Raw genomic sequence first — 12,967 nt, forward strand, 5'->3', positions numbered from 1 at the left:
ATGGATTTCAAGAGGCTTTTTTTCCCCGGAAGTGCTGACACAGTACCATCTTCACCAGCAGCAATGGCATTGCAGTACCAAAGGGCTCACAGACACTACTATTTCCTGGTGCTGTGCTTAGAAGAACAGTTTGTTTTAGAAAATGCTAATAGATAGCTCACATATATTATGTATTTTCTATATGTCTGCCATTATTCTAAGCATCTTATATACATTAAGTCATTTATCTTCATAACAAACCTATCAAGTGGATATTGTTAATACTCTTATTTTAGAAATGAGAAAATTGAGGTACAGAAAGGATAAGAAATTGCCCAAAGACACAACTGGCAAAACTTGGGATTTGAATTCAGACAGTCTGGCACCAGAGTCTGGGTGCTTAGCCAATGAAATATAAGTGCAGTGAATTTGCGATGGCTCTTTATCTCCCCAGTCTCAATGCAGCCCTTAACATTTTCAGAGTATATGCAGAGGGATAGGGGCTGCTGTGCAGTGTTCTTCCTAGGAACACTGAGTCTATTCCTCTGTGTTAGAGCAACCTGGCTGGGGGCCACCATGCTTTCACAATGAGGAGATTGGTAGGCAGATAAATTTGCTTTGTCCTTGATCATTCTCTGAATATGACGAGTTCAGAGGCATGACCAGAGCCATGGCAGGGTAGACTGAAAGCACTTGTGCCTTCTAGGCCTTAATCATTTCGGTGTCCCTAGTGCCAGCATAAAGTAGGCCATTACACATGGAGAAGGTATTGTGACACAATCACATCATAATGGCTAGGGTTTAATTAACTATCCCTCCCAGGCCTTCTCCCAGGAAGGAGTGGGGCTTCTTGCAATGGACTACATGGGAGTGAGGGTGGGGAGAGGAGATTCAGAGAGCCTTCCAAACGTGAGTATAATTACAAAACTGAGTCAGAAAGGAAATGAATGGTTTTGCCCTCCAGTTTAGAGAATGATATAACCTTACAGTTCAGGAAGTTGTTAAAAGTCATCTCTGCTGGGCACGGTGGCTCACGCCTGTAATCCCAGAAGTTTGGGAGGTCAAGGTGGGCAGATTGCTTGAGCTCAGGAGTTTAAGACCAGCCTGGACAACATGGCGAAAACCCATCTCTACAAAACATAAAAAAAAAAAAAAAAAAAATTAGCTGGGCATGGTGGCATGTGCCTGTGGTACCAGCTACTCGGCAGGCTGAGGTGGGAAGATGGCTTGAGCCTGGGAGGCGGAGGTTGCAGTGAGCCAAGATTGCACCATTGCACTCCAGCCTGGGTGACAGAGTCTGAGCCTGCCTCAAAAAAAAAAAAAAAAAGTTATTTCTACCAGGTACCCTTCCAGTGCCTGAATCCCCCTATGAATGCTCTGCTAAGCAAATGTCCAGCCGCTGCTTACATACCTGCACTAATGGGGTTTCACTACCAAACAGTCTATTCCAGCTCTCTATGGCTCTGTTAGAAAGTTGGACATTTTGTTGAATGGAAATCCGTCTTCCTGTAGCTTCCACCAATTGTGTCTAATTATACCTATGGGATGCTAGAGAACAAGTTAGCTTCATCTTCCATACAATAGCCCTACAGAAATTTGAAGTCAATGATCATATCCACTCTGAGTTTTTCCTTTCAGGCTAAATACTCACAACAGGTGTTTTAGTTGTGTCTCTTCTCACGTGGCTTCACTAGTCAGGTTTGTGTCCACTGACTGCTTACCACTTGGCTTAGAGCTCTTCAAGTAGAGAGCACCAGCCCACATCAGGGCAGAACCATTCTTTCCGTCTGCATTAGTCTGTTCTCATGCCGTTGATAAAGACATACTCGAGACTGGGTAATTTATAATGAAAAAGAAGTTTAATGGACTCACAGTTCCATGTGGCTGCAGAGGCCCCACAATCATGGCAGAAGGCGAAAGGCACATCCTACATTGGCAGCAGGTGAAAGAGAGCTTGTGCAGGGAAACTTGCTTTCATAAAACCATCAGATCTCATGAGGCTTATTCACTATCATGAGAACAACACAGAAAATACCTGCCCCCATGATTCAATTACCTCTCACCAGGTCCCTCCCATGACACATGGGAATTGTGGGAGCTGCAGTTCAAGATGAGATTTGGGTGGGGACACAGCCAAACCATATCACCCTCCTGGGAGACTCTGTCTATAATGAGTGCCCAGGATCAGAAATTTTTGCTCTGACTTCCAAGGGGTTGCAGGGATTTTGGGTGAGTTTGGTTTTTACTCAGAAAAGGGCAGGAAAAACAAGACCGGGCATGGTGGCTCATGCCTGTATTCCCAGCACTTTGGGAGGCGAAGGTGGGAGGACTGCTTGAGGCCAGGAGTTCAAAATCACCCTGACCAACACAGCAAGACCATGTCTCTGTTAAAAAAAATCAGAATTAATTAGGTTTCTATGGTTGGGAATAGATGATAATAGCTAATATTTTTTCGAATGCTCACTACATGCCAGACACTGTGCTCAAAATTTAATATGAATTATATCATTTACCACTCGACAACCCTTATAGGTGCTACTTTTATGATCCCTATTTCAGAGCTAAAGAAACTGAGGCTTAGAGAGGGCTTGGAGTCTTCCCAGGCTGGGTGGCAAATGCTAAGACTCAGGCCAGATATAGTAGCAGGGAGCAACGGGCAAAGATTTTGGGCTTCAACAAAGGGCAGCATTTGACTAGTGATTATGCTCAAGAAAAAACAGGTATAACAGGGAAAGGGGGAGTTGTGGTGAGAATAGGTCTTTTAAGGCCCCAAAGATCCAGAAGGAAAAAGAGCTGTGCAAGGGTAAAACAGAAGGACATGATAAGTAAGAGAGTAATGATTAGTAACAGCTACTGCTTGTTAAATAATACTAGCCAGCATTTGACCTACATAATCCCCTTTAATCCTCACAGCAACCCTAAAAGGGAATTACTACTATTCTGATTGGTATGTTACAGATGAGGAAATTGAGGTTTAGCAAGGTTAAGTGACTCACCGAAGGCTACGCTGCTGGTAAGCAGCAGCATCTGGATTTAAATTCAGACTGCTGACTCCATGCTGATGGCCCTGTACTGACTCCCAAAGGGATAGACTGCTGGCAACACTGAAAGGAAGGAAATTTCTCTCCTAAGAGATGGGGGAGTTTCAGAATATATGAGGTAACCCAGGGCTGCAGACAATGCCTGGCACCACTCAGGGAGGATACAGAACCTGGTTCTGGGAGAGACAGTTTTGCCAGACTCTCTACATCAGCCTCTCTATGAGGCTATCCTAACTTGAGGTTTCCTCAGAAAGAGGTTCCTGGAGGCCCAGAGACCTCAATAGGATAAACGTCTATGACTAGATAGGCTTTTTAAGAATCAGAAACCTAGGTTTTGAAGTGATATTTTTATGCCTCTGTAGTCCTCTCCCCGACCCCTTTTTTTTTGTAAACAATTTGCTTTCTCTCAGTTCAATGGCTCTCAAGCTTAGCGTTCATCAGAATCACCCAGAGGAAATGTTAAAACACAGATTTTTGGACTCTACTCCAAGAGTTCCTGACTCAGTAGGTCCAGGGATAAGGCTGGACAATTTGTACTTCATAGAAGTTATGAGGTGATGTGGATTCAGCTGGTCCAGGGATCACATTTAAGAAAAATGCTTTATTTTATTTGTAAAACTACTTTTGAAAATTTCTAAATGGATTTGGCTGTGAAAAAATAAGTACAGAAAAGGCAAAGGACTTGCCTATAGGCCAGAGGTACTGGGAGGGATTGGGTGGGAGACTTAGAGCCCAGCTCGGTAAGTGGTGTGATGGGAGAACTTGTACAAACTGGGGAAGACAGAAGTCACAGTCAGAAGGAACTAGCTGTTCCCAGATGGGAACGAGGGGAAGCAAAAGACCCAGGATGAGCTGGGCAGGAGAGCCAGACTGGCCAGAGACAGAGATCGGGTGAGGGCAGAAGCCAAATGGGGTAGAGATGTTGTCAAAAGCTGCAGTCTGCTGGCTGGGCTACAGGGAAAGAACTTGGGAAGCTGGAGGCAAGGAGCCAGGAGTAAGCTCCTGGGGTGTGGGACTGTGACAGAGTCTGGTGATCACATTTCAGCTGCAACTCACTGTCCCCAAAAGCCTCTTTCTTCTTTCTCTGGTGGTGCCTGTCAGTCATAAAGTGCCTAGGAATTGCCCTCTGACAGTAATGAGGTTAAGTCCTTGCAGCAAGAGAAGTGAGGACGTCGCCAAGCCCTGTTTCCTCCGCTTAGTCGTGGGTCCCATAGTGGTAAGCAGGGGCAGAGCCAGGAAGCACGCAGTCTGGTGATTAGACTTTAGATGTTCTCCAATCCCCAGGCTGCATTTCTCCCTCATGGGAAACTGACTCAACTGCAGTACACAGTGTGGAGGAACGACCTTCGTGGTGCAGCAGTGGGCTAATGGCTGGGCGCCTGGCTGCACTTGTTGTTCCTCACAGAGTTGGGAAAGGTTGAATAAGAGGCTCTCTTCCCTTGGTACTAAGAGATGGGCATCTCTTTGAAGGACTGCATGCCACTACTCCTTTCAGCTGGCACACATAGGCCCACCCTGGACCCTGGCTCTTTAAGCACTACCCACCCAGCCTTAGCCAAGCTCTTCTTTTCCCTTTTGTAACTTTCATTTCATTTCTTGTACATCTCTGTCCAGTTAAAAAAGGATGTATTAAGTGCATACTATGTGGCAGACTCTGAGCTGGGGATACAGATATGGGGTAAAAGAAATTCAGCCCTCAAAAAAAAAAAATCACAGTAAAATCAGGGGGATCCATGCGGAGATGTAATGACAACATTGTAGAATAAATGCTGTTTCTCAAACACAGAGCTCCTTCCCTCCACAAGGCCTTTGTATTTGTTGTTCCTACTTTCTAGAACGTTCTTCCCTAGATCCTTGTACAATTCATCTTCTCACTTTATACTCAGGTCATTTCCAAGAGAGATCTTCCCTGACATTTCTATGGAAAATTAAACCCTCCCAATTCTCTGAATCCATTTGCCTTATTTATTTATTTAGGAGCTGGGGTCTCACTCTGTTGCCCAGGCTGGAGTGCAGTGGTGTGATCTAGGCTCACTGCAACCTCCGCCTCCAGGACTCAAGTGATCCTCCTGCTTCAGCCTCCTGATTGGCTCTGGCTACAGGCTTGCAGCACCACGTCTGGCTAATATTTTTTTTTTTTAAATTTCTGTAGAGATGGGGTTTTGCCATGTTGCCCAGGCTGGTCTCGAACTCCTGGACTCAAGCGATCCACTCATTGGGCCTCCCAAAGTGTTGGAATTACAGATGTGAGCCACCATGCCTGGCCTAATTTTTAATTTTAGCACCTATAACCGTCTAGCACGTTAATATTTTTTTTTTTTGGTTGGTCTCCTATACTAGATTGTAAGCTCTGTGAGACAAACAGGGCCTTGCCCACTACTGAATTTTGTTTGTAGAACTGGTACAGAATAGGTACTCAATATGTATTTCCCTTTTATTCACTCATCATAAATGACTGTCCAGCTGAACTTTTGTGAGCCTCTCCAGAGTCATCCAAATGGAAGATGAGGCCTGTCTGCTTGAGGAAGAACTTTCTCAAGCCTACTAAATTCCAAGCTTTCTAAAATCTTCACTGACGCCTCAGGCCACACCGAGCAGGTTCTAACTCCCCACTAAGAATGACTGTAATGGGCCTGGCACACGCCCTGTAACCCACACCTGTAATCCTAGCAATTTGGGAGGCTGAGGTGGGCGGACTGCCTGAGCTTAGGAGTTCGAGACCATCCTAGGCAACAAGTCTAGAACCAGTCTCTACTAAAAGTACAAAAAAATAGCCAGGTGTGGTGGGGGCGCCTGTGATCCCAGCTACTCAGTAGGCTGAGGCAAGAGAATTCCTGGAACCCGGGAGGCAGAGGTTGCAGAAGGCCAAGATGGCACCACTGCACTCCAGCCTCGGTGACAGACTGAGACTCCAACTCCAAAAAAAAAAAAAAAGAGAGAAGAAGAATGACTGTAATTTATTCAGTACTAATTATGTACCATACGTTATTTCATCCTCACAATCCTCTGCAAAGTCCGCATTATTTCTCTAATTTTACAGATGAAACAGGCTCAGGGAGAGTGACTTGCTCAAAATCATACAGGTAGCGAGGTGCCGGGGAGGATGGGTGGGTCCCCGGGAAAACTGTGCCAGGCCCGAAAGCTCATATTAATCCCATACCCACGTTTCCGCCACTCTCATCCCTATATCCCCACCTCCCACGTTTCCGCCACTCTCATCCCTATATCCCCCCTCCCACGTTTCCACCACATCCCCTAAAGGCCTTTTCCCACGTTTTCGCTACATCTCTACTCCAGCCCTTTTCCTCCCTTTGGACCGCTGGGTCCGCTCAAGCCTGGCTGCCCCTCTAAGGATAGTGTGGGGAGGGGCTTCAGATGCGCGCTGGGTGGAGGGTGGGCTAATCCGTCTCCAGCACCAGATACTCTTTCCTTCCCGGGCCCTCCCCACCGGCCGGCTGCTGGATGCCCAGTGGCCTATTTCACGGCCGCAGAGACCGCTATCGCTGGAGGAAAAAGGATGGGGGAAGGGAGTGCAGGCTGCAGAAGCACTAGCGGTAGACGGACGGGCGGCGCTCCCCACCCTCCACGGCCACTTTCCGGGTGCAGTCGGCCGCTGCGCGCAGGCGCGGGGAGCTCCTCAGCCCCTCCCTTCTGCGGGCCGCCCTTTCACCCTGGCAACCGCGGCGCGACGACGGCGCGCGCGGGCTGGGCGCGGACGGGTGGGGCCGGGCGGTGCCGGTGCGGACTGGGGCAGTGGAGTGAGTAGCGGTCTTGGGGTGTGCGATCTCGCTGAGCGTCCTCCCACGGTTCGTCGTCTCGGGTTCGAGCCTAGTGGGCTTAGCCACTCGCCATGGACTCCCAGAAAGTAAGCGGGGGAGGGGAGCCCGGGGCTACCGAGACAAGCCGGGCCGGCACAGGGTGGGCGGGGCGCCTGGGCCCGTGGGCTGTGGGTGCGCGGGGTGGGCCTGGCCGGGCGTCCGGGCTGCTGCTGCGGAGGGCAAGACCGCCCGGCCGCTCTCTGGGCGGGAGCGAAGAGGCGCCCACACGGATGCGGGGACCGCGCCTGGTGACTCGGGCTGGCCTCTGCCCTGCGCGCTGTCCGGGGCCCTGACTCTTGAGGAGAAACAGGGAGCCATCCCCCTTTTAAAATCAGCCACTCTGCAACGCTTTAGGCCGGTTTTCATGCCAGCAGCCTGAGAGCGTGCTGGTGGGGGTGTATCACTCCTCAGCAGATGAGGAAACCGAGGCACAGCCTTGTTTGGTGTCTCCCTGCTGACGCCGAAAGCTGGGGCTTTTTCCTCGACCAAGTCTCGTCTCAGCACTACGCTCTTTAGGTCAGGGACCGAATCTCCTTTGTACCGCCCACCCGCTCCCCTTCCCATGACTTTTCCTAAGTAGATCTTAGTGTTCGTTGAATGGAGGGAAAAGACTTCATTTGTTACGGCAGCCGTCCCACTCTCTGACCAGTTGGTGTTGCTGGGCACAGTTACTTAGGGGTCGTTGTGGAATGTTTTATACTTTCCGAACAGTTGTGGAAAGGTTATATAATCGTAAAGGTTCGATTCAGAAATATTTGGAGAACAAAGCCAATGTCTTGAATACAGTTAGAAGTGAGTTATTCAGTCATAATCTCCATATGAAAATAACCACCCTGTTCTCTTTGTTAGACTATAACGTAATTGAAATATAGTACAGGGTAGGGAAGAAAAAACAAGAAGTATTAATAATGTAGCAGGGAAAACAAAGACATATCTAAGAGACTATTCTTTTCTATTATTAGAAAGCACGGGAAAGACTTAGAACAACGTTTTCTACAATTTTGTCTAGATTCACCTTGAGGATCACTTCACTGAGGGCATGAGACAATAATGATGTGTTGAGCATTGACTATGATAGTATTTAACAAATATGCATAGGATTTCATTGTATGTGTTGGTCTTGAAACTCACCTTGGAATGCATGACTGTTCTTAAGACATTTTTTAAAAATTACATTTTTAAATGTAAAGGATCTCTCAGCTTATTAGATAAAAGTAAAAGTCATGATATTTGAATGGACATTAGCAGAAGTCAAGTGAAGGAGCAAAGTCCGGAGACATGGGTTCCAGGATGCTGTTTACTAGCTCTGTGATAAGGAGCAAGTCACTTAACTGTGATTAATCTGTTGCCTCATCTGTGCAGTAGAAGTAAGAGTATTTTATAGTGTCATAGTAAAAATCTGATAAAATAGTTTGTGCTGAAAACACAGTATTTTAAAATTTACAAAGTATGAGCACTAAAATACTGTGTCGCATAAAATACAAAAAAAAGTGTTTTAATATTGATCATCATACTTTATCAGGGATGCATTATTCCTCACTTTAATGAGGAATCAAGACATGGAGTTGTGACTGCTGGAAGGTCATGCTACTAGCCCTAAGGCTAAGATTGGAACCTATTTGTTCTCATTTCGAATGATGTGTTAGGGTACCTACAGGTTACCACGTGCAGTTTCCTGAGAGGTAGCAAAGAATTAGCTTCTCTTTCTTAGTAGTAGTAATGTATCTTATTTGTGATATCTTTGAGAATAAGCTTCTCAATATTAGAAAATATGTTGAATTTCATTGATGGTACCAAATCCTTCTAATGAAAAAACAAACAAACAAACAAACACCGTTTGGTTTATAGCTGTAAAAAGAATGTCCGGGATTAATGTGCATAACCAGTTCAGTGATCTGAACCTGAGCTTCCTTTTCTCATGTGAATTACTGCAGAATCACAAGCCTCAAATAGTAAGCTGGATATTGAATCACAAGCTCAAATAGTAAGCTTAAATCTAACCTGGATATTGTTCTCTTTAAATAAGACAGTAGTACACCCCAGACATGATTTTTAGATACTATTTTCTGTTATGGAATGTACATTGAAAATAGTAGTAGGGGTAGTACCTCAGTCAGTAGAGTATAAGAAAAATAGGTACTGCAAAGTGTGAGGAAGGCCTGAATATATACCTGAATGTTTGTTAGGCATTGGGATTTGGGCTTTACATTAGTAAGAGGGTGGCTCTGGAGCCAGGTCTCCAGTTCCACTATTTATAAGCTGTATGAGCTGGGACAGTTTGCTCTGTGTCTCCATTTCTTCATCTGTAAAATAGAGATAACAATAATTGTAATTCTGTCACAGGATTATTGTGAGGATTGTGTTCTTTTTTTTTTGAGACGGAGTTTTGCTCTTGTCGCCCAGGCTGGAGTGCAACGGTGCAATCTTGGCTCACTGCAACTTCTGCCTCCTGGGTTCAAGAGATTCTCCTGCCTCAGCCTCCTGAGTAGCTGGGATTGCAGGCGCCCGCCACCACACCTGGCTAATTTTTGTATTTTTAGTAGAGACGGGATTTTACCATGATGGCCAGCTGGTGTCAAACTCCTAACCTCACTCAGGTGATCCGCCAGCCTTGGCCTCACAAAGCGCTGCGATTACAGGCTTGAGCCACCGTGCCTGGTCTTGCGTTCATTTTTAAAACCCACTTAACAGTGCCTAGCATACAAAAATACTGTTAGCTACTGTTATTAATTTAATAATCCTAACTTCAAAGTAACTTTCTCCTTTTAAAATTAAGTGTAAACATTTTTCCTTTTTTTTTTTTTTGAGACGAAGTCTCGCTCTGTGGCCCAAGCTGGAGTGCAGTGGCGCGATCTCGGCTCACTGCAAGCTCCACCTCCCAGGTTCACGCCATTCTCCTGCCTCAGCCTCCCGAGTAGCTGGGACTACAGGCGTCCGCCACCACGCCCGGCTAATTGTTTGTATTTTTAGTAGAGACGGAGTTTCTTCTTGTTAGCTAGGATGGTCTCTATCTTCTGACCCCGTGATCTGCCCGCCTCGGCCTCCCAAAGTGCTGGGATTACAGGCGTGAGCCACCGCGCCCGGCCCGACATTTTTACTTTTAAAGCATATTTTCTGCTATTATATCTGTAAGAAACGATTCACATGGTAGTGCCAGAGAAGAGTTGTTACATTCTAATAGAAAGAGGATTGGAAGTTCTGACTCATGCAGTCTGACAGTAGAGGTTAACTTAACTAGACGGTCTTACAGAAGCTTCATGGTGGCTAGTCAACAAATGGATTAGCTTGACCAGCTGCTTTTTTGTCTGTGAAAATAACTTGGACTTCAGTGTTAATGTTAGCAGCAGATGCTCTGTTTGAGTAGAGGAAGAAAACATAATAACCCCGGGCATGTAGGCATACTGTTGTATACAGAAAACCACAGTATTAACTCCTGGAAATAAACAGAGGGATTTTGTTTATATCGAGTTTCTGGGATGCTTTTGTGAACAGGATGTGTTATGGATAGGTGACTTTTGTTTGATACTTAAACCTTTTGATTATGTCTTTAAACGGTTTTAAGATAAAATCCCAAAGGTTTCTTTACCGGATGAAATGTGCACGTTCAAAGAAAACATTGAAACAAATAAGACATTTGTAACTTTTTAGAATCTTGGAGCTTGGAATTTTATAGTTTAAGTTAAATTTTTGTACAGATTATTCACATACATAGGGATCACTCTTTCTAAGAAAGGTACTTACTGTAGGAATAAGAAAGGGTGGAGAGGAAGGGAGATGAGAGCCCAGAGGAAGGAAGTCACCAAGAGCATATATTGTCACTTGTTTGCTTTTCCTCATTATTTTTCCTGCATATTCTTCCTACTTGGAAAGGGGTAGTGAGTGACAGGTGAGGCTTGACTGGACAAAACTAGATTGGGGAGATTGAACTGAGCAGGAGGAGTTTTAAACATGACAACCTGCAACAAGCAGCATATCTACACTTGGCTTCCTTATCCCAGTTTCCTGCTCCAAGCTATGTGCTATTCTTTGCCTTCATATTGTACCATACTAGTTCCGAGAACCCCACCACATCCATAACCAACCAACTGTTCCATGTTCCAAAATTACGCCTCAGTTAAAAAAAAATTGTTTCCTGAGGAAAGAGAAATGAAATTTGACTATTGTTCTGCATCCAGTATTGTGTCGGACTGTCACAACAGTTCTTATTCCTGTTGCACTGTTAGGGAAAATGAAGCCCAGAGAGGTTAAGTGTCTTGTTCACAGTCACACAGCTAACAAATAGTAGTCTGGATTCAAGCTAAGTTTTTCTTTACAACCCATAGTTTTTTCATTACCACCCTTCTTGCCTGAATTCTTTGCATTTCAATGGTGGTATGATTAAAGTAATTGAAACTTAAAATGTAACAGGGATAAGCCCCTATAAAGCAGGGTTCCCTCCCTCCCTCCCTCCTATGGGCGCTCGCTCGCCTGCCTGCCTGCCTGCCTTCCTGCCTGCCTTCCTTCCTTCCCTCCTTCCTTCCTTCCTTCCTTCCCTCCTTCCTTCCCTTCTTTCCTCCTCTCCTTCTTTCCTCCTCTCCTGTCCTCCTCTCTCCTCTCCTCTCTTTTTCTTTTCTTTTCTTCCTCAGAGTCTTGCTGTCTTGCTCAGGCTGATGGCTCACCACGGCAACCTCTGCTTTCTGTGCTCAAGCTATCCTCCCAGCTCAGCCTCCTGAGCAGCTGGGACTACAGGTGCATGCCACCATATGCCTGGCTAATTTTTGTGTTTTTTGTAGAGACAGGGTTTTGCCATGTTGTCCAGGCTAGTCTTGAACTCTTGGGCTCAAATGGTTGGCCCGCCTTGGCCTCCTAAAGTGCTGGGATTATAGGTATGAGCCATCATGTCTGACCTAAAGTTTTTTTTTTTTTTTGTTAAGAAACTAGTTAAGTGTAGTGAAAATAGTTGATAGATGATAAAGAACATGATTTAGGTAAAAACCTGGAATTTGGTCTCGTTGCCCCAAATAAAAATCACTATTTTAATTTTAATTTTTATTTTTTTTGAGACAGAGTCTTGCTCTGTCACCCAGGCTAGAGTACAGCGGTACAATCTCGGTTTACTGCAACCTCTGCTTCCTGGGTTCAAGAGATTCTTGTGTCTCAGCCTCCCTCGTAGCTGGGATTATAGGCGCCTGCTACCACACCCAGCTAATTTTTTAAATTTTTAGTGGAGATGGGGTTTTGCCATGTTGGCCAGGGTGGTCTTGAACTGCCTGACCTCAGATGATCCTCCCAAAGTGCTGGGATTACAGGCAGGAGACACTGCGCCCGGCCTAAAATCACTATTTTTATTTTGTGTGTGTGTGTGTGCACGTGTGTGTGCATGTCTGTCTGTACGTATCTTTCCCCTTTTTTCAACTCTTTTGAGGGAATGTCTTAGCTATCTATGGTAGAACTGTGAGCAAGAAAGTAGAAATGAACACCATATTGACATACTTATGACCACTATATATAATACAGATACATTCATTTTTCAATTGAACTTGGCAGTTTTTAAAAATTAGAAACATAGTGAAGCAGACCTTATTTTAAAAAAATTTTAACATAGTACTTGTTTTCAATGCTTGGCTGAATGTAAGCAGGATTATTCATACAGTAAACACATATTGAATGTTTGCTGTAGTGCTAGATATTCTACTCTTAGGGTGGAAAATATTTTAAAGTTGGTGGATTTTATCTCCAGACTTTTAAAAATATGTTTTCCACTCTTTGTTGGCACTTCTTCCCAGCCACAAGGTTCTGATAGAATCTGATTTCAGTTATTGATGCTTATTGATTGCTATTAATTGAATTTTGAACTAATTTATTAAAAAAGTATTAACATAGCCAGCTTTTGCATTTCTATTGCATTATAAATATAGGTAATACAAGTTTATTGTAGGAAAATAAGAATATAAATAAAATGAAAATAAAATAAAAACCACTCAATTCTGCCACCCAGAGATAACCTCTTCAACATTTATGTCACCATCTAGTTTTTTGATATGCATATAAAAACTTTTCTAAAATTATGGTATGATGCTATATATGCTGCTCTGTAATTTGCATTTCACATAATAAATTATGGATATTTTTCCATATTAATCATTCTAC

General features: G+C 44.6%; 1 protein-coding gene across 6 annotated transcripts in view; it reads left to right on the top strand.

Annotated features, from left to right (window-relative positions):
* Window positions 1-817: 817 nt before the first annotated feature.
* FSD1L (fibronectin type III and SPRY domain containing 1 like) overlaps window positions 818-12,967 on the top strand; it is a 97,722-nt gene continuing 85,572 nt past the window's right edge. For 3 of the 6 annotated variants that reach the window (XM_054500371.2, XM_054500372.2, XM_054500374.2), the window contains exon 1: window positions 6,653-6,885. In XM_054500371.2, the coding sequence (XP_054356346.1) occupies window positions 6,871-6,885 (15 nt within the window). In that variant the 5' untranslated portion in view covers window positions 6,653-6,870. Of the gene's footprint in view, window positions 889-6,652; window positions 6,886-12,967 lie in introns of those variants that run through there. The other 3 variants (XM_054500369.2, XM_054500370.2, XM_054500368.2) reach the window with 2 other exon arrangements.

This window comes from Pongo pygmaeus, chromosome 13 (assembly GCF_028885625.2).
Source record: "Pongo pygmaeus isolate AG05252 chromosome 13, NHGRI_mPonPyg2-v2.0_pri, whole genome shotgun sequence".
Classification (NCBI taxonomy): Eukaryota; Metazoa; Chordata; class Mammalia; order Primates; family Hominidae; genus Pongo; species Pongo pygmaeus.